The sequence below is a fragment of the Heliangelus exortis genome, chromosome 18 (genome assembly GCF_036169615.1).
Source record: "Heliangelus exortis chromosome 18, bHelExo1.hap1, whole genome shotgun sequence".
NCBI lineage: Eukaryota > Metazoa > Chordata > Aves > Apodiformes > Trochilidae > Heliangelus > Heliangelus exortis.
The window spans coordinates 7,441,499-7,464,229 of record NC_092439.1 but is presented as its reverse complement, the minus strand read 5'-3'; the positions used below and the strand labels follow the sequence as shown (position 1 = coordinate 7,464,229).

Genomic DNA, 22,731 nt, shown 5'->3' with positions numbered 1-22,731 from the left:
AATTAAAACTTTTATATTCAGGGCATAGGGAGCAATGCAATTGACCTGTAATCTAAATATAAAATTATAGGATTGTACTTAGAGCTACTGAAAAAATTAAAATTACCCTGAATAAGATTATAACTTTTTTTTCCCAAAGCAAGCACTTATGTGGAATAGAAAGAAAGAAAGAAAGAAAGAAAGAAAGAAAGAAAGAAAGAAAGAAAGAAAGAAAGAAAGAGAAAAAGAAAGAAAGAAAGAGTTAACACTCATTTCATTGCATTCATGGTCTGGAGGTCTTTGTATAAGGTACCTTTAAAAAACAAAACAGGAAAACCTGGTGTACATAATGTATAACAAAAGTGGGCATTTTCTTTTTATTACAGAGCTGGAATATAAGCAAAAATCAAAGTTTTACTTGCACAGACATCAAAACAGGATAATCTACCTTATTCTACTGACTAGAGCTGTGTTGATTTCATTTATCATTATTTCACTAAACTTTGGGGCAGTGATGGTGAGAAGGTTGGGAAAGATAAAAGAGATGAAAATGCAAGAACCAGACAATAAAGGGATGCATTTTTTTTCCTTGAACATTTTATTAATTTTTGCATTCCTTTTGTCCATGTACTAAAATGATGGATTAATTTGTATGACTGCTATTAATTCACTAATAAACTTAAAAATTAATATGGTTGTTAATATTAGGTATAAGAGGAAGTGAAATGTAATTATACTGTAACATCTGGGTGCTAGCTGGGAAACAGAACCCCTGCTGGACCTTCAGTTTTATTGCTGCTACCTCATATTATTCACTGGTGCAGAAATATCGTAGGGATTGCAGTCAAAGATACAGAAGGAGCAATAGAAATAGATCAATTTATAAGAAAAAAATATTCTCGTTTCCATAAAATTACCTTCATTTAAAAAAATAGTAGGGAAAAGAAACAGATTGCTTTTCATGGCTGTGTTTTGAGGACTTTTTGCAGATCACAATTGCTGTTTTAAAAGATCTTCTTGATACATTTTTTCCAATACTGAGTGTAGTACAGTGTGTGTGTGAGTACAAATATAAATGGATATAGAATTTTTAGCATGGTTTCAGTCACTTAGTCCATATATTAATTCTCATTTAAGCCTTACCTTATTTTGTCTTTTAAAGCTACATTTCTCCAGAAAGTTAATGGAAAATTATCTGTCATGTTTTTCATGACTTAGAAACATTATCTGCTAATATAAATCTACCTAGAATTGATTATTCTGAAGCATAGAGGCACACAGAACTAAATGTGATTGTCAGAGAAATAAACATTTTCCTCTTGTGTAGAGAAGCAAGCTTATTCCTTTTGTTGTGCCTGAGGATGTAATGAAGTGCCAGAAAACCCAGTTGAATCCCACATACATTTGATAATGCAACATCATTCTGATGTAGGTCAGGGTTTAAAGACCACAGCAGAGCTGTCAAAACACAATTTGGACTTCTGAAAAGTTCTTCTTTTGTATTGTAGTTATGTTGATTACAACTGATAATATATATAAAAAAAAAAAACAGCATAGAAGGAGCCACATGTGCAAGTGCACTCCCATGCATGCACGTTTATTTTATGTGGTGTGGTTAAGGAAAGAAACCAACTTGATTGTATCCAAGAAAGATGGAAAGTTAGGCAGTGTTACTGTTTCTTAGCATCAGAGGCCATGGAAGATAAGAGCATAGACTGGAGTGATTCTGAAGCAGTTTCATCTTTAGGATCACTATAGGCTGCAGATGTGATAAACTAAAGCAGCATTCCATAAACAGAATTTTTAGTTTATTAAGAAGCATGGTTTTCTTTTGGCATCCTGAAATACAGAGGAGGCACTTTGCTCCATTTTAAATTAATTGGCATTTATATATATATATATATATATATATATATATATATATATATATGTATATGGCTCTGCCTTTTGTTTCATTTGTTTTGGAATCTCTGGAGTTCTTTGACAACCCATTAAAGTTGTCAGGATTTTTTCTACATCATTGCTTTTAGTTCTCCTCCTGTCATCTCATTTGTTCCATCATATTCTCTCCTCTCCATCTCTCTTGCTGTTGTCTCCTTTTTTTTTGCCTTCCAGCTCTCTTGCTGCTTTGCTTTCTGATTCATTATTTGAAATAAATTTTTTCTCTGTATGATGAAGAATCATGGGCATGATTTACGAGATATTTGATTTCTTCAAGCACTGACATTTATTCCAAATCGTAGGTCAAGAGAATAGGGGATTTTATAGTGAGAAAATAAGACTAGTAAAAAGAATCATTAGTGGAATTAGTTACTGCTCCTTCAGTGGTGTGCATGGTATGGATATGGGCAAAATGTTTCCATTCAACAATATGTTACCAATGAGATAAATGGACAGTTCTGTGGTGTAGTCTTCATATGACTGCAGTGTAACTTGTCTGAAAACAAGTGAATTAATTGTGGAATGAACACTTACAATACCAGAGATATTTTCAATAGATTGCATGGTAAATCATATTTGCTCACTTATGAATTATAAGATCCTGGGGAAGTTACTAATTTGTTGTTGGACACTGATGCTCCAGTCTCTGATGGGCTGAGGCAACAGAGTATAGATGCTGGAGGGTTAAAAATGTGGCAGGAATTGCTCTTGGTTCACAATATATCTGATGGAGACTATTATTACTTTCCTCTGCTACCATCCAGTCGTTCTACTTCTATTCTGACACTTGTGAGTTCAATACATCTTCCCATTTCATGCATTTTATGTATTAAAAAACCGAACAAATATGCACCGTATTGACAAGTTTTTGACAGTATTTTATAAACTGAAGCATATATTAACTGAGGTATTCTTTTTCTTCCCAATAGTCAAGGTCAATATGCCTGGTAGTGTTGGTGAGTGGAAGAATAGGCCAGAAAGCTGTTTTTGCTTGAATTAAATAATGAAGATACAAAATATTATTCAGTCAAGAAGTTGGATTCTATCTAAAACATTTGGTTGTGTGGAATTTTTTGTGGCTTGGGTTCTGGGTTTTTTTATCATGCAGTCGTTGTTTGCATGAAAAGTGCACCAAAACTTGATGAAAATATTTTATACAGTCCCTGAGGGACTGTGCTAATGTCTTTATCTGCAAAATGAAGGACCGTTTGGTTACCACTCACTGCATTTTTTTGAAATACAGAGACTCCTTGTTAGTCTAGAGTAAAGGTCTTTTGGCAAAGGAAATGGAAAGCATCCTTCAGAAACTAGCTGGAATTAGCAGTATTTTGTGATTTTTCAGTTTCTCAATAGATGGTCGGAAGTTTTCCAAAAACTAAATAGGAAAGAAGAGCTCTAATTCTGCCATTTCAAATGATTTGTCTTGCCATGTCAAAGCTATGACTGTGACAAGGTTACAGCACTGCCTGAGCACCACAGCATCCACTGTAAGAGCTCTGTACCACCCAATACTTCCAACTGTACAAAGAGAAAAGCCAAAGTCTATGAGGCAGTCACAAATTAAAAAATCCCAGGTCCTGTGAAGACCACATGAAAATCCCTTGAAGACCAGAAGTAACTAGCATGGACAAGTTAATTTACACTTTGATTTCTTTAAATACCTTCTCAGGTATTTAATAATTTGGATTATTTTGGGACACGGCAGCTGGTAGGTTTGAAATACCCTCCTCTTGGAGTATTTCTCAATCCTATATACATTTTTTATTTTTCTGTAATCTACTGCAATTAGGAAAGGGTATGGCCATTGATTCAGATCAGAAGTTCCCATAGCATCTGGCTGTAGCTAGTTAGTATCTACCATTATTATAAAATCTACATTTTGCCTGGTTGGTTTGACTCATCTCCAATTAGCATCTCATTGTGAAGTGTGCATCATCCTAACTGCAGAGAGGCTGTTTGCATGAAACTTTGAAAGTGATCATTATTACAACACCCTTCATAATTGTCAAATACTGTATCTGTCATTTGAGGACAAACTGCATAATGTGGAAGAGAAGCAAATAGCTATGCAATGATATGTTAAAAGACCTGAAGCAGAAGAAATTGTTGCTACTTCAAAAAAATTCCAACTATGGTACATTTTTTTTATCATGTGATTCATGAGTATTAATGGTCACTCATGGTTCAGGCCAATATGTACACATTCTTGTCCCCTGAAATATTATTCTGAGTTAGGTGATTTTTGGCCATAGCATAAAAGTTAAAATTTCAGTCTAAGTCCCTTCCCTATGTGCATGTAAGTAGCCTATTTGTGTTATCCAAACCTTATTTTGTACTCACTTTTTCCAGATGTTTGATGCATTGCTTCTTCAGCAAGCTCTCTGAAAAGAAGTCAGACATTTTGGTCATGCCTAACATGGCAGGCCTCTCAGACTTACCAGAACATGTACAGCGAATAATAATAATATTAATGATAACGTGAAGTTTGAAATAGTCTTGAAGCCTTTGGATCTCTTACTAGCGTGGATACAACTGAAAACGAAATTGTCGGTTCTTTGTAGTATGGGCCAGGCTACACGTAGTAAGTGATTATTCATTAGCTGTTGCTTTTAGAATTGAACTTCTGTTCACACTTCTGTTGGTGAGAGGTTGCATGTTTCAATTATCTATGCAGATCTCGGGATAACATTTGATGTAAGCTGTAAAATGGATCACAGCTGCTTTGTGACAGTAAAGCAGTTTTGTCACCTGACAGACAGCAGAAATTCAGTGACTTCAACAATGCTATCCTTCAGGATTATTTTTCTTCCTTAGCTGTACAATATGGATTAGGTAGATTAAAACCCAGTTTGGCAGCTGACTTCTCTTTTTCATGCTGTTGAAAAGGAAACAAGGTCGCTAGGTTTATCTTAAGAGAATAATAAAATGTATGCATAGTTTAATTTTTTGACAGGTCTCTTGCCTCAGTCTAATGGCATCACAGTTGGAGTCTCTAGAATGACACTAAGGAAAGTTGGATAGCCATTCTCTTTGTAGATAACTTTGGCCATCAGAAAAGGGATGAATTCTTTACATTGGAAAAAAAGTCCATGTCAGAGTCATTGCATAAGGGAAAAAAATGGAGAAAAAAGGTCTCAAACAGCTTTCCTGGTAACTTCAAGGCACTGGCAATGGTTTGAAGGCCTTAAAGGCCCATCAGAGAAGAATAAATGTCCCCTCCACCTTCTCTAGTCTGGTGGTTCTTTCCACAAGTTCCCGAAAATGGAACATTGTATTCCCCACTGACTCCCTGCAGAGCATTCCTGGCCTTATGCTGGTTTTCAGCTCTTACATTTGGCATAGAAATTGCATCAGCAGGTCAAAGAGATAAAGAAGAGACCAAGCAATCCCTTGAGTTTGTCTGACACACAGCCCTGGGCAGCACAAAGATGATGTATCTTGCTGCTACCATTCAACTGTCTTCTTCCTTCATGTCAGGATGAAGAATTGGACTCAAAAGTTTTATGAGTGTCAGATGTGTGTGGCTACTGGCTGGAAAAAAAAAATGACATCAACTGGGAAACGTAGGAAAAAATCTGGAGTACAAAAGCTATGCTGCCAGATGTAAGTTGTGATGGCAGATACAGATACAAAACTCAGCAGTGCACATAGATTTGAGTTGAACTGGTAAAAAATACTTGATTTCTTCCTTCAGTTAGCAACTGGGCAATTGTATGTCCTTTTATTGAGAGAAGAGATAAAAGGCTCTGTTTGCACCCCTGGCCTCCATAGAAGAAGTGTGCTTTTCCTAAGTCATTCAATAAATGTGGCAATTTTTCACTTGGAAACAAATTTCTGTAGGCTCAGGAATGTGGGATCTGTGAAATTCTATTTATGAGCAGGATTAGATGGTAATTATTTAGTTAATTGTTGAGCATGTGGACAAACTATGCATTCAAGATCTTTTCAATAATTATATCTTTTCATGGAGCGACATGTTTTTGTAACTTAGGTCTCAGAAAGTAATTACAAACCAGATGCTATTTTAGGCACAGTCTGCAGCACACCCATGGTACTTCTTTTGGAATTGAAAAAAGCCACAAAAACATCATTGGAGCACTAAAGGCAGAAAGATGAGTGAAAATTGCTTAAGCTAATGTGGCTTCATGAAGTGCTATAAGAGTACTTTATATATTATTGTAATAATCTCTGTCTGGATTCAGTATCATGGAGCATGACAGTATTTTGGGTGAAATTATTTTTGTTAAGTTTGGTGTTGTAACTTCTGGGACAAAATCTGTAGTTTCATTTGCAGACTATGTTGCATAAAAATCACTGTGTGTTGGTATTTGGGAGCTTGGGATAATCCTGTTAAAAACTGGGGCTTGTTAACACTGTGAAAGCCAGTATGAGACATAAAGCAGCTTAGTAAAAAGAAACCAGAAACCTCTACTCCCCATGCTCCTGCCATATTTGAAGCAGACTGCATTCTCTGGGATAATGAAGAATGTGTGGTTATCAGCTGTCTATTAGACTGTTGCCTTGTTTGTTGAGGCAACAGGAAGGCTTTGCTGTATCAGGCTGGCAATTCTCCGGAGAGAAAGGAAGTTCTGACTGAGGGCAGTAACTTGGGTGCTCCATGCTTCCTTTTCCCAAAGAGTTATTTATGTTGCAGGTTTCATGAGTCATCAAACCTTGTGTTCTGTCTCTACCTAGAGTGCTTGCCTTAGAGGGAGGATACTGAACTGCTAGCATAGTGTCTGGGCTAGCTCAGAACTCTTTTTTGAGGAAATAACCTGCTCTGAAAATATTATTCTTGCAAACTCACACCTTTAGTTTTCGAATTGTCACTTGAATTAATATGTTAATATTATTTTATCTATGCCTTTACACTGTTTATATAAAATGGAGGTGATATAACCAAGTCCTTTCATCCTTACTTTCCAGAGCTCATTTTATACCTATTGGCTTGAGTACAGAACAAGTCATGTGAAACCTGTGTTCTGGTGAGCCATGTAGGAAAATTTTCTCAGTGTGCTATAGAACTTTGTCATCAACTTAAAAGACAGGTTGTTCAGGCTGAGTATATAGTTGCTTAGGGGGGATTTGCTTTACATTTCTTTCCTTCTACTGGCTTATTCTACATGGGAAAGAATTGAAGGAAAATTAATCCAACATGGCAGCCACTAAGGAGATAGAGACATTTTTTACCACTTGTATATCTCTTGCTTAATTGTCATGTGCTGCTCTCAATGATGTAGAAAGAAACTACCAAGATGCATTTTCTTTATAGTAATATGTTTCTATCTGTATAACAAAGCATTAAATGACAGATGTGAGCAAAGGTCTGATACTCTATTTATGTTACTAGAGGAAATCTATCTTGGATAGAAGGGCAGTGGTGGCTGTGAGCTGGTTTCATGTTTCTTACATAACATGGGAGCTATAATTTTGTTCAAAGCAAAATAGTCACAGACGTCATGATTCAGAACTCGTTCTGTTTTCCATGGCTTGTTATGTTCCCAAATATTTCGCTGACATACAGATAGGGGGGACTATTGTGTGGTAAATAAGCATGCATATTGTACATATGGTGTTTCCATGGGTGCTACTCAGCAGGATATACCAAAAAGGATGTGCTATGGGATCTTAAAAGCACAATAGAAAATCAGAATTTTTTTTTGTCATGTTATAACCCTTTTTGAAACAATTCATGTAAAGTGCAGGATACTTCCAAGAAGAGAACAGGACTATATTAAATTCTTTCTTAGTTGCATGAAATTATTGTTTTGTGTCACATTTTATGCCCTTTATTAATGCAGTATGTGCAAGTAGGCTAAATCTCCCAAATGAGAAGAGACTGAGCTTACCCCTAAAGAGACAGAGACTCTTAATTAGATGTCATGGGTATGTAGAATCCTTGCTGACAGATATCAAATTTTGGTTGGTGTAAAAAAAAGATAAGAAAAGAAAAAAAGAACATCATTTTTTTGGTGCAGTTTTTGTGGTCATATCAGATACCTTTATCCTGTTTTTTCGTTTGTTTCTGGGCTCAGCCAGGGGACTCCCAGGAATTTTTACATCTCAGGTGTTGACAGTAGGATTGCTAATTTTGTAGCCTGCCATGCTACATACTAATTTTGGTAATTTAACACACTGTCACTTGGTAGAAACACTTCTGTATCTTCCTGATTTTCTTCTTAATATTACTATATATGAGATTCATATTTGAAATCTCTAAAGGTCTTTCAGTAATAAGGATTGTGACCATAAGACAAAACAAGAGGAAGTTTCAGTATCCAAACCTCCAAAAGTGTTCGAGTGCTGTAAAGTAACTGTTACATTAACAGATTTGTCTCTCTGATTTCACTTATTTTATCAAAACACAACAGCTATGGAGAATTGAGTTAAAATGTTTCAAAAATGCTGTCTTTCTGAATAATGATTTGAACTTTAATATTAAATACAAAATAGTAATAAATTGCACAATTTCTTACAGAGTTTTTATTAAGATCAAAACTTATTTGTTCAGACTAGATTTATATAAATAAATCACAGTACATTTTTACTTGTGTTTAGAAGATTGTAATACATATTATAAAATTAAGAAATTTTTTGTCCCTCAAACCATCACTGCGAAAGTAATCATGCATTATTTCTACTAAACAAACAAAATGCCCACCTAATTGAGAGAGCCTTGATACAGGTATGGCTCTACTCTCCAAAATTAGACATGAAACATAGAGATACCAGGACTATTCATTGAACAAGAAATAATAAAGCATAGTACAATGTTCATGTGTTACTGAAAACAAAAGTATACCAAAACAACACATCTCTCTTCACACACCTTTGCAATGGGTATTAAAAATGACAGCTGGCCAGCATGCAACTGAGTAAAACATTCCAGTTTTACAATGTCTACCTTTGAGCAAAGGAAGGAGGAACTAAAAAACCCAGACAAAACAAACAAAAAAAGGAATAGCCCAGATGCTTACAAGTCCTCCTGTCATCTTCCCCTTGTGAGCTGTGTCCGGTCAGCTGCTGAGATACATCCTGATGATACCTTTCCTGAACAGTGCTCATCACTGATGTCTGGATTAGTGCATTTTGTGGACCTTCAAGGAGATGGAGGTCCTTTCAGAGAAATGCAGGACCCGGGAGAACTTCCACCTGTAGTTCCTTGCCCAAACCACTGTATTAGAAATAACTATAAATGCACTTCTTAAGACTTCTAAGCTCTAAATGTGCAGTGCCTGTATGAGATATTTCACAACTTGCACAGCTCGATTCTCATCTTGTGTGCCTGTCACTTCAGAACAGAATTATAGTTTCAAGTAAAACCTTGCACTAATCACAGCAAGATTCAAGGTGATGCCATTACAAAGTCTGTCCTGCAAATCTCTTTTTCCCAGCACAGAAGGCTTCTATTGAATTCTACAGTATCACAGAATATTTTTCTACATGCTTTTTTCCTTGTACATAAGAAAGATATTGTTTCATTGTTTCTTACTTGATACTGAGATACAATAATTTGGCAATGCATTGCTCTAAAGGGAAGAAAGCCTTGAATTGATGACCCTTCAGATTGAGTCTTCTGGTTATGTTATTTTCCACTTCTTTCAATTCAAACAAAAGGCATTAACAGTAATTTCAGATTTTTTTACAGGGTCAAATAGATTTTTCAGCTGAATTTCAGCCCTCCCTTCCCGTTTATTGTTTGTTAATTTTAAACTAAAAGAGAGTTTGCAACAACATTTTTTCAATGGCCAAAAGGTCTCCCCAGTGTTCTAATGTTGCACGCTGCTAAACATGTAAATATGTCTCTTGTTTTATTTGGATGCTCATGTTAATAAAGCTACATATTATGTTTGGTGTTTAAGAAACCACAAAAATGAAACCAAATGGAAAAAACCCAAAGAACAAAGCAGATAAATCCTCCCCAACAACTGACACCTCCAGCTGAGAAGGGTGGACTAAAATAACCTCTTTTTTCCCATTCTTTTTTGTTGCCTTTTGCTGCTGTCTCCCTTTGGACTGAACTCGCAGTTCTGTTACTGGTAGTTAAACTGGAACTCTACATTACATGTTCTTCATATGTATGGCTTTGCTGTTTCATGGATCTGTTGGCACAGAAAGCTGAAGTGTGCATGAACTGGTAGGAATACCTGGAGCACTGGGTCATTTATACAAAATGTTTGCTTTCTGTTCTGGTAGTCCCTGCTTCCCCAGACCTAGCTGCATGTGTTTGTCCACTGCCAGAATTATTTACAGGGAAAAATGAAACAAAAGGGAAAGGAATGTTTTTAATGTCTTGTGGTTTTAGTGGAAACAGATACATTTTTCTGCACTTGATTGCAGAAGGATTGAGCTGTGTGTCTTTAGGTACTGGAATATTGCACAAATGCCCATTATACTCTGCCTCAATGGCAGTAGCTTGGGTGGCTTTCCCACTGAAACTCACAGCTTTTTTTCATAAGACAACACCTGAAATTGTGGCTTGTTATGGGAAGCTAGAAGTAACAGCTTAACAGAACATTTTCAATGAGTGAGGTGGGTTTAAAACCTTTGTGAGGTGCATTTCTAAGGGTTTTTCTATTCTATTTTAGAATTATGATTCATGTCATACAATGTAATTATGCATTTGCAAGAAATAAGAAAATTAGGGGTGTAGATATGGAATTATTTTTGTGAGCCTTTTACTAATTTACCATACATGAAAATATGGTAAAAAACCCATAACATGAAAATATTTCAGGTCTGAGAAAACAGCACTGGTTAAGCAGAGTATAAAGGTGAAGAATGCAGTATACAAATGTAGAAAATAGCTATAATTCCATATATGCACTGCTATGATAAGGCAGATATTAGTAAAAAAGCACGCAGTAATGGCACAGCCTGAGTGACACTTTGCAACTCATGAGTCATTAAGAATTAGCAGAATTTAATAAAAAATTAGATTTCCTTCTTCAGCCTTTGATGTGTGCTAGATTCCACTTTAAATACTCACTCAGATTTCTGGGTTAGGTTTTTTTTCTGTAGTGTTTTTTTGTTTGTTTGTTTGTGTTTTTTTTTTTTTAATGTCACTGTGTTAAAAATAATTCTCTTGATGCCAGACCCTTGAGCATTAAATAAACAGTATGCTAATAAAGTAGAAAAACACTGGCAATTCTAATGAGACTACTTTTAAGTTTTTGGTCCTTTTGAATTGCTAGAGACAAATCTTAGAAAGGCTTCCGCACTCTTCCATGGATACAAAACGAGCTATTTGCATAGTTTTTTCCTTTACAGAGAAGTTACTGTTGCTAACATTGCAGTAGGAAAGTGTGCAGCTGCCTGCTCTGCATTCCAGTGAGGGATGGAGATGTAATGGTTTGTCCAGGACATCAAAGAACTCTTCTCCTCAGGGACAGGCCCTCCTTCATTGCTCATGCACATCTCCCCAGGTCGGCTCCTGGGAGATGGGCCTGAGTAAAGAATGCAGGATTTTGCCTGCAGCAAGAACAATGCATGAACAGATATGAAGACTGTACTGTATCACTGACCTGCTGATACAGAGCTGCAGTTGAAAGTGCAGTGAAATAGTTTCACCAGGACAACATTATACCTGTATTTTACATTCTTCTTGAAGCACTCAGTTACCCATACAAAATTTTGTTTGGGCAGGTTTTAGAGTTGTTTAGTTTGTCTGGGATACCCTTGTATGCAGTATCTGTATTCTCCATAGCATGGCATGGGATTTTTGAAGACCACTGTACCTACAGAACTGCATAATATCTGCAGCACACATTTACAACTGATCCAAGATTTCCTGCAAGTGCCAAGCTGTGCTTTTCCCATTAGAAATTTTGGTTTTCTGAAAGATTCTCAATTGGTAGGTTATAAAGCCATTTTTTCCAGACTTTGGATCAAGGTTGCAAATATTTTCTTCAATATGTGCGTGAATATTTCTGTCAGCAAACCTGCAAACTCAAAATACTTGGTGAGCATTCAATACACACAAAATAAGAAGCAATGTGTGTGCACATGAATTTAGCTGAATTAAAGACAAGGGCTCCCTACCTGTGAGTATGTAGCAGGCAACAAGATTGTATAAATAACCGTATTTTGCTTTTTTTAAAAACAAAATCCCCCACTTGAAGCTAATGCTCTCTAGAAAATTTTGAAGGAAGAGAACTCAATGCATGGCTAAGTAAGCAGCAAAAATTTATAACAGGGGCATAGATTTCACCATGTGTAAGAGTTCAGTATTTTGATTATTATTTTTTTTTAATGGTCAGAATTTACCAGCATTTACAATATATCATCATGTAAGATAGCCCTGTTTATTCTACTACAAATGATAAATGAAAGCTTCACAGGCACTATATATTTGGAACAGCATTTTTAGATGACACTGGGGGGGTGTGCACACATGCATGCACGAGTGTGCCTGTGATATGCTTCCAAATTTCACAGTCTCATGGGCACAACCAAGAAACATTGACTGGAAAATCATCTACAAAGGTTAAGGACTAGCAGCCTCCATGTTATACAGATGCTTATCTTCTTTCTAAAAGAAAATAGTGTCATTACAAATACTGTATGTATCTTGTTCTCACCCAACAGAACTTTTTTCCCCCGTTTTTCTCATTTGAAGGATTTCTGCAAGGAACCATACTAATTTGTTTTTTGTAAGGTGAAAGAAGGCACCAACTAAGACAGAGGATGCAACTTGTCACCAAAAAATGTCACATGAAAATAATTCTTAAAGAGAAAATTATTTAGAAACCTATCCGTCCACAATACTGCACCTTTTTTGTAAATACAAGAACCACATTTGTTGGTGCTTCCTATATTTATTGGTTTTCATTGCTACTATGTTGCTTGTAAAATCTGGGTTATTCTCTTTAACACAAATCATGGCTTGAATCTGGGTAATGCTTACAACCATACAAATAATCTATCAGTAGCAACAGTGTCAGCTGGAGAATTAATGCTACAAATGGATAACATTACGCTACTTGAAACCAATAGCTCTTCACACAGTAGAAGACTGAGGGTCCTATTCAGCAAATATTCAGGGTCCTATGGCTGTGGCCACAGAGGTTCCAGAAGCTTTCGCTGAGTCTAATCCTGATTCAGGAACCAAAATGATATGCTGTGTATATATTTCTCTGCACAGCCTGGATGCGCTGGACACCCTCCCCCACTTGATTCCTGGGAAGGAAAAAAATATGTCTGTTTAGCTCAGTGACATGAAAAGCAATGCACAGTAATGAAATCTAAAGAAGTTAGCCAGGCATGTATGAAAAGAACAGGATGCCTGTAAAAAGGGAAGAGCTGTCAAAACCTAATTGAGGGCTCTGGCTGCAATAAAATTTATCAAAGAGGGAAGACAGGTTGGATAAAGGATGTAGACAACTTCTGCTAAGAGACACTTCTCGTATTCTGGGAAATAGTAACCATTATACTACTCCTCATGTGCTTTGTCAAAGTGTTCCTATCAATGCTTGGCTACAGCTGAGATCTTTCTTGGTGATGTGTTTTCTAATCCCAGCTCCCAAATGCCCAGGTGGGACTATTAAGTGTGGCATTTCAGCCAGTAGGTAGCTTGGCACTGAGGGCACAAACACATAGGCAGAGTTCCCCACTTTGCTCAGTTCTCTTTCACAGCACACTTGCTCATTGGTAGTACCCATACTCTGAAAAGGGATGACATATTCCCACTGCAAGAGAGCCTGTGAGCAGCCAAGGGCCTCCCTGCTGAAACTGTGCTGCTGTGGTCCCCAGGCACCAGCAAATGGAACTGCTTATGGACACAGGGCAAGACTGTGGTATTTTTTGCCATTTTGTAGTATCTTCCTATTGCCTGACAATCATTCGAGTAGCTGCCTGGGGTTAGTGCTTACACCCGTGTAGGTGAAGTCCTCATCTGCATTCTAGTAACACGCTGCAATCTGATCCATAAAGTGTACTCAGAGACACTGCCAGCAGCCTGCCTCTGTACGTTAGGTGCTTATGCATTGTTTGTGGCTTGATATGAATAAGATGGTCTTGTCTGTCTTTCAGCTTTGGGGGTAATATTGCAGCTGTTCATAAACATGGCAGTTTCTTTTGGCTGGGATTACTACCTGATTTAAGCTGGTGAGAGCAACAATAAAAATGAGTTCTGATAACTCTTAGGAAACAATTTAGTTAGATCTTTGATGAATTTTTGTGTCTCGAATCAGTATTAGCATTTCCTGTACTGGGGAGAGGATTAGACAGAGGGATTAAAAGGACATCTTTACCCCACTGGACTCTGTGGAATAGCCCCTGAGGATATGGCTAAGAAAGAGTTCAACAGGAATGCCAAATTTCTGCTGAATAGGTTAAAAGGGTGAGGAAGCCTCTTCGGCAGCCATCCAAGCGCAGAAGACCTGCATAACATTTCTGCTGAATAGGGCCCTAAAGACAAAAAACAAAACAAAACAAAACAAAAAAAACATAGGAACCTTGAAAAGCTTTTCTGATTGTGTGGCTTCTTATCAACGCCTCAGATCTCCAGAGACACTTAAACAATTTTTTTTCAGTGCAGTTAGGCATCCCTTGACACGTACTAGTGGCATGGACGATATAGTCTTACAAGAGAAGAAGTCAAATTAGGTTGATATATACATATATATATATATATTTAGATATATATATAAAATAGGTCTTGGTTTTTCTGTAAACAAGGTCCATTTCTTTACATCAATTACTAGTAAAAATTACCCAAGATCCTAAGTTAAAAAAACAAAACCAAAAAAACTCACTCCACTGTTTGGGGTTTTCATGTGTATATTAAAGCCAATTACTAATTTCTGTCCCCCTAAAATTGAAAGGGAAAGACTTCTGTGTTATGTTTGACTTTTAATATTGGTGTTTTCAAACCCTTTTCTAGCATTAAGTGCATGCATGCAGACCTGGGGTTTGTTCATAAAATTTTACCCAACTTCTTAATGCCATATGGAAGAATTTTCACAATTATAGTAACAAGGAAGCAGAAATTAAAGTCTTACCTCTACAAGTGGATGCCAGTGAGCAATGGGTTTCCGAGGGTATGAGAGCATTTCATTCCAGTGGTCACGACCTAGACTTTCTGCGTCGTTGCCTACTTGACATACTCCAATGACCTCATTGTGACCTACACTGTGAAATGTTCCATAATATTTTTTTCTTAAAATTTTACCTTTAGAACCATACCATTTACATATTTCATTAGAAATATTATTAATGGTTTTTTTTTATTAATTCTTGCCTGAAAAATATAATGAACTATGAAGTACATAGGTTTGCTCTTTGCATTTCCCACTAATCAGAATAATCGAATATTTTCCTGATTACAGCATACACTGTGTCTGTGTGCATTTGTTCCTTGTTTTCACATGAGGAATGTGAATTTTTTTTTGCCTGCATTCTGTAATTAATTGCAAATACAAGTAGCCTCTAGGACACAATTTTAGAAATGGAGGCATGTGCCTACAGTCAGGATAATTGTGCACAAACAGAACATCAGTGTGTGTGCTGTCTGATTATATGTTCAGTTATTTCATTTCTGGCAAGTATATATGTAGCTTAGTTACATCAGTAATGAATGCAAACCTATACTTTAAAATAAAGAAAGGAAATTTTACCTGGCAGAACAAGAAAATTTAATCTAAAAGTCAACATGACATTGATTTCCCATTTATTGAAAAAAATTGTAACTTTGTTTCTGGATGCAAATCTACTGTGCAAGTTTTTGTAAGCAAAAAGATGATGTTACTTTACAGCTACAGGCATCTCACCGGTCATAATCCATAACAGCTATCAACAAGCTAATTTGGTCAATGTTTTCTGGAGGGACGTCAAAGATTATGGCTTCATTGTAAACAGGATTAAGGGTATTCCTCTTGGTAGAAGTTTTTCTTTTCTTTAGTCGCCTTCCTTCACACATTAAAGAAACCTTCACGTAGGGATCTGTGTGAATCATAAGAACAATGTTGGTTTTCTTTTGTTGTTTTTAAGCAAACCTAAATGGGAAGTGAAGGGAGCGGGCTTCTTGTATGCCCATACCAGCTTGCAGTATTAGTCATCTGGACTTGACCAGAATTTGAGGTTCCCTATTACCAAAGAATGCCTGGGAGGCAGTGGAACTCTGGAAATTTTACCTGCTTGTCTGCTTGTAATGAACAATTCTGGATCAAGAAACTCCTTGCTGTGTACTGACTTCTCAAAGGGTATTAAAATATCTACTGAACTGTGCTATACATGACTGTCTTATGCAACAGCCTGCATATCAGTCTGTTTATAACAGCTTAATTGCTCATACAGATTTGTAGGACAGACATAAGATGCTAATATTTTACATGTTGGGATATCCTGATATATGGTTAAATATAATTTGAAGTGTAACAATTAGTGTCTTATAATTCTAGAGAGAATTCTAAGAGAGAATTATAATTATTCTTAAACTCCTGAATGTAGTAAAAAAAACAACCCTATTTCTTGTAGCTCCTTTCTGGGAGCTCCATAACAACCTGCTAGTATTTAGAAGTAATCTATGAACTCTTGTTTGCATTAGTTTTCATCATCAGATTTTGAAAGGGTTGCTGAAAGGAGTCTGGGATGATCACTGTTTTGTTCATATGCCAGCAACAGCAGAATTAGCTCAGTGGCTCTTGGAGAGTGTCAGAGGGGCAGGTCCAGGTCTGTCTCTGTGCCATGGCCATAGCAAATCATCCACTGAACAATCAATTTCCCAGTGTTACAAATATAGTCTGGCCAGATCATGCTATTCTGAATCACAGTGGCTTTAGAAAGAATAATCTTCCTATCTTATATAAAAGCAGATAATTTTAAACTGTTGGTTGCAATAGAACAAAATGAAATACTTATTTACTTCTCCTAAACTCAAGTAATTTAAGTGCTGGCAGTATAAGAACACTGTTTTGAAAAATCTGTCTGGAAATTAACAATGCTGTGACTCTGTGACTCAGGAGGGAAATGGGACAGAAATCCACACTGAGCACTGAATTAATTCCTACCTGATGCTCCTGTGATATCCATTGCCTTTAAATTTCTTGCCTTTATTATTGTTATAGTTAGTCTACCAGCTGTTGGAAGGTAGCAGAGTGAAAACATCAGGTCACCAAGATCCACATTATCCTGTTCCAAGGAAAGAATGACAATGTGAAGCAATAATAACAATTTTCCTTTCTTATAAAAGGAGCTATAGATAGCGTATACTTTTGGGATCTACAGTTATTCTAGCAAAAGCTGAATTATGATTCTGAGGAATCTCTGAAAAACTACAAATTGTTTCAAATTGCTACATTTGTTGCTACACCACCGAAGTTCTCAGGTGTAAATGTGGTTATAATTCCTAGCACTCAGTCCTTGAGGATGAAATACATTTAATTGATGAAGTACAGTGTGAGGGACTGGAATTTGTTCTATTTTAGGGCGAGGACATTGATTCCTGTGCCTTGAGCAAGCAAACTCCCTCAAGTAAGAGTATGCACCTGCTTTGTTGTTAGAAAGATTTGCAACTCAGTGTTAATGGCATCAAGGTTTCAGAAAGGCAGCAAAAAATGAGTAAACTGTTTGTAGTTACAAAGCATCTTTTTGTTTGTTTGTTTGTTTTTTTCTTTTTTTTTTTTCTAAATAAAAGGGAATCCAGCTCTTTTATGAAAGAATAGAGTAAATAAGGGGTTGTATTATATGATTTCTGTGATCTGACTTGCACTTTTTTACTGAACAGTAAATCACTACTTTTAGAGACTTATCTTCTGTAACCTAATATTTCATTTTTGACTGAAAAAAATGATCCTGTTCAGAAAATTCAAAGCTACGTTGCATGTTTTATAGGCAAGGGCAATGCAGCTGTTATGGAATATGTGTATCTTGCCCACTTAGCTATTGCTTTCCCAGGCTGGCTCCTTCTGTGACAGTCACCAATAAATTAAGGGTGCTGGATGACACAGAAGGTTGAGTAAAAATACATTGAAACAGCCTAACCTAACAGGTCAGTGTTTGTGTCTGAGCTAAATGGTCTATAGGCCAATGCTCAAGGTCTATTTAAGCACTGCATGTAGCTTCATGAGTTGGCAGGGGAGACATGGAGGACAGAAAGAATTGCTGTCACAGAGCCGTAGAAAATGTTACGTTGGAAAGCATTTCTAGAGCTCTAGAACCAACTAGATTCCTTCAGAAACAGGTTTTTTCTTCGTGCTGTTACAGGAGAGAGCTGCTGTCAATGAAGGAAAAAGCTTATATTATGGGCCTTTTTTAGTAATAACTAGCTTTAAATACTGACTTGAGTTCATCAACTATCATCTTCTCCACTCTAAAGATCATTGTTTCATGGGAGCTGTAGAGCTAACAAAGGTTGTGACAATATTGACACAGTTGATATGAGTCACCCTGTTTAGTGTCTCTTGGTGGCTCTTACTTGGAAGCAGACCTGCTGCAACAAACTCTGTGTTACTGACTCACTTTGACTGTGGGAGGATCAAAGTGCTGATTGAGAAGGTGATGCTGTAAGAAGTCCTACAAGGCTATGGTGGTGTCAGCACATTCAGGAGAAATTTCTCTTGGCTAACACCTGCACTTAACATTACAGGAGGAATAACTGATCTATAAAACTTTCCCACTGGTCAGCTGGACCTTGATCCTGTTTCTGGGGAACAGGAAGCAAAGGTTTCACTTATTCTTCCCATTGTGAGAAAGAAAATCTTCCAGAATTTAAGTGTTTACCTTCCCCATCTCTGAGGCTCTGAGATTTGTAGCTGTGGAATTCTCTCTCACACTGCTAACCATACCAGTCAGGTTTTAATAAGCCACTTCAAGAAATTCTTGAGTGAAGCTTTCTTTTGGGAATTTGGGGGATATGTTGCTCTGGCAAACTTCAACTGAGAGGTTATAGACTCTTAAGATAACATAACATAATTGTATATGTTGATTGTTCCCTGACCATAAAGAACCACATCAGGTGTCACTTGTTCTAACTGTGTATTTTTGTATTTTTAGGTATTGTCAATCATTTAAAGTCACTGTGTATTCAACTCCAGTGTTCCAGTTGTTACCAGGAAATTCATTACGTGAGTACTAAAAATGCTTTGCTGTTACTACCAAATAGAAGAGTTTTGACTGCAGATATTTATGCTGAATGAACATTTAAAAACTTTCCCTCCGTTTTTATCAAGAAGTTAGTAGGTAGATTAATTGCTATACAATTGTTTTAGATGCAAATTCCAAGAAATGTTATTCTCCCACATAACCAGCTAGGACAGTTGTAATATAACGAGACCAGAAGGCTGGTTAATGGTATTAATAAAAGAAAATACTTGAAAGATACTTAAATTACAATGATAATTTATTTACAGGAGTATGGATATATTTTTTATTATTTTGTTTATGTTCAACAGACAGGGTATTGTAAGAACTGAACAAATACACTGTGATTAATCATACCTGAGGCCCAAGCTCTTCCATTGACCTCACAAACTGCCCATGGCTAGAGGAAGAAAGCACTGCCTCCATTTTTAATCTGTAACCTTCTCATTCCTGTATTTTAAAAAAACTAGAATAAGATTGATGTCTGCCTTGATTTTCCAGTGCCCCAAGCTTTTGCTTCAGGCATGGGGAGGTGGCCAAGTGCCCTGATGTTGTTAGCTGTGTCACAGTGCGCCACACAACCCGCTGGATGTCTGGTTCTGATAATCCTGCTTCAGTTTTTCTCAGAGCCCACGTTCTGTTAATGTAGCCCTCTATTCAACAGGGTAAGAGAATGAAGTTCTTTTCTTAAAAAACTGCCCAGTGTTACCTGGTATGCATTCAGTACTAGGTAAGCAGCCAGCTGGAGAGTTCAAACCAGAGGTGTAAATCACAAGGTATGCCTGAAAACTGTACATTCACAAAGGCAATAAATCTCTTGCTGGAACTTCAAGATAAAGAGGACCTTGTCATTGCTGTTTGGAATGTAGAGATATGATCTCTCTCACATTATGATTTCTACTTGTTCCATTTCTGGTGAAACTATTTAATAGTGACTTCTATGAAAGGCTTATTGTTCCTGCTTTCCCCAGAAAATGTTTATTTTTCCTTCTTTAAAACTAACAAGGTGATAATGCATCTTTTAAATGCTGAATTCCAATGGTAATGTTAATAGCTTGTTAGTCTACAGTCACACAGTACTTAGAGATTTTAAAATTATTAATTTCATTAAAAGATTAACTTTCAGGATAAATCCCTGCCTAGTACTGTGTCAACAGCTTCATGCTGGTGCTCAGTTGATGTAACTCAGCATGTTAAACAGGGAGATGTCTAATACTAAAGAGAACTGTGATTATGGGCCTTTAAATGGCTTCACCTTTGATTCCTTGAAGGCTGCATTAAAAAGCTCAGGCTGATTCAAAACTTATCAGTGAAAACTGGAAATTACCTACCAGTTAGGAAGTTTCTAGCAAATGGGGATGACACTTGGGATCAGATTTCTCAGTGGGTTATCCCTTCTCATAAATAAATTTGGGGGCAAAGAATGGGTATGTAAAATCAGGCAAAATGGGCACAAGGGATGGAAGGAAACAAGAAAAAATATAGGTTACATATTCTGCTTTCGTCTCTGGTCTAGAAGAAAATATGCTGTCCTTGAGTTAGGTAATCATAAGTTTTGTGCCTATTTCTTCAGAAACTTGTGTTTTGTATTTCTGGAGCTGACAAGCTGTGATAGGTCTGCTATCACACAGTGCCTGTGCCACTCTAATGAAAGCATATGTCTCAATTATAGCAGGTTCCTCTGTTCCCCAACTATAAAAAGGCAGACACTGTTTTTCAACTTTTCTGGTATGTTGCAAAGGTAATGCTAATTATGTACTGTGAGGTGCTCAGATGTATTTTTTTGCACCTCATCAATTTACCATTAATGGGAGCACTGTGATGCAGGCAGTGATGCCCTTGCTATGTCTTTTAGAGTTGCTATCTGTTGAAAGAATTTTTCAAGGCACTAGAGATTTTAGAGATTTTATAAATTCTTATTGCTATGTCAGAGCTGTACAGCTCAGGCAAGGGTAACTTTGCATATTACTTCCTGTAGCAGTTCTACATTGCTCTACAAAGGTCACCAGAAAAGAAAAAAATAGCAGAGGTTTCATGAAATGAGGTGATGTAATTTGAGCTTCTGAAGCACTGACAGGATTGATTACCATCATTTAATTAAATTATCTGCTAATATGGGAATAATTAAAGTATACTAGCTATATGTTCAGTCTAAATGAAACAAAAATACTATAAAAAGTGCTATCTGCTTTTGGGGATTGATGTAAACACTTTGATATACATTTTGTTGTTTATCTGTGTTGAGAAGTCTGGATTCAGATTTGAGTGAGCTAGGATATTAATTCAGGACACAAATATGCAAATGCAGTACTAAATAAATCTGAGACTAATCTGTTTGAGAATGATTGTAAATCTAAAGTATCTAACATGATGAACTCATTAGGTTAGCTCTACATTTCTGATTATTTCATCATAGAATTATTTTGAGTTATATGTATGAGAAACATAAATACTCTTTAGAAATGTTTGGTTTTAATTGAATTTCCATGTGACTAGAAGAGTTCTCAGTATACATTTTAAGATGAACAGAGAAGATATGACTAGGAAATTCTATTTTCATGACATCTTAAATCAAAGAAATGAACTCAAGTAAAGTAGGCATTTATTAATGCCTCAGTCAAACTGTATCTGAAGAGATATTTTTAAGTAAAGCTCAAGGAAAATAGGAATGGCCTATCTGTTACAATTATTCTTTCAATACATCAATGCCAAGCTATATTTCTTGTTATTTTGCAGACTGTATTTTCTCAGTGGAATTCCATTTTTCCACTTAATTGTCTTTCTTTTATTCATGGCTTTAAAAAATGAAAGCAAATAAGTAGAAAAGTTTTTAGAGTTAGGTGTGTGAAAATGAGTCTAATTTCACTGACTAGGAAAGAACATTAAAAACAATTCTGAAGCCTGGTTTCACTACAATGAAGGAATACAAGGAAGCTGAGGAGTTTGCATGTCATTCACTCTGGATTGTATATGGCTTTGGGTACACAATTTAGTTTTCATATCCAGTCCCAGGGTGCCTATCAGCTCGTGTGCCTATACAGCTGAACAAAGGGCACATTTGGGATGCAGAAAAAGGAAGGATAAGAAAGGGCACCTTTGAATTCTTACTACTCTCTCTATGGGCTTGTCTATGGCACAGCATTTGCTACTTAGCACACACTGTTAAAAATGCTGGACCTGAGAGATTCCTCCATAACTAATACAGTGAAAAGTATCACCAGCTGAAGAATTTGAGAAAAAAAACTTTCAAGGGAGAAATGAAGCATTTAGGCTAGCCAGTCAACAGAAGGTGGTTTATGTTCAAATTCTACATAAAATATCTCTGACAACTAAGTTCAACATTAACTTTATCCAAGCTTATCCAAGTATGTAGCTTGATTTTTCTCTATTAGGATTTATATTAGTAACGACAAGATGGTACCACAACAAAGTTTATATTTTTTGTCCAAGGTATTCTGGAGAACATTACAGTCAGACAGATATCTTGCCTGACAGACCAATAATGAATACCAGAGCTCTGTGTTGTACATCACAGGGACTCAAAGAAGTAGTAATCCTCCCTGCAGACTGGGCTGTAGAGAGCTACTATGATCATCAACTCAGGGAAAACTCATAGTTTTGCCCAGCATCTTGGCAATCTCTTTGTTGACAGTATCAAATGTAAAGCAACCAGCAAATAGCATATCCTTCATCTCTGCTTTAGAGCCTGGAGATCTTTTGATAAAGATTTTT

The 22,731-nt window shown here is 36.6% G+C and overlaps 1 protein-coding gene across 3 annotated transcripts in view; it reads right to left on the bottom strand.

Moving 5' to 3' along the window:
• Positions 1–8,388: 8,388 nt before the first annotated feature.
• Positions 8,389–22,731, bottom strand: part of LOC139804471 (synaptotagmin-9) — a 61,210-nt gene continuing 46,867 nt past the window's right edge. Inside the window, exons 4-8 of one of the 3 annotated variants that reach the window (XM_071761733.1) lie at positions 16,929–17,049; positions 15,690–15,861; positions 14,922–15,051; positions 14,172–14,328; positions 8,389–13,098 (exon numbers count right to left, since the gene is read on the bottom strand). In XM_071761733.1, the coding sequence (XP_071617834.1) occupies positions 14,221–14,328; positions 14,922–15,051; positions 15,690–15,861; positions 16,929–17,049 (531 nt within the window). In that variant the 3' untranslated portion in view covers positions 8,389–13,098; positions 14,172–14,220. Of the gene's footprint in view, positions 13,099–14,171; positions 14,329–14,921; positions 15,052–15,689; positions 15,862–16,928; positions 17,050–22,731 lie in introns of those variants that run through there. The other 2 variants (XM_071761731.1, XM_071761732.1) reach the window with 2 other exon arrangements.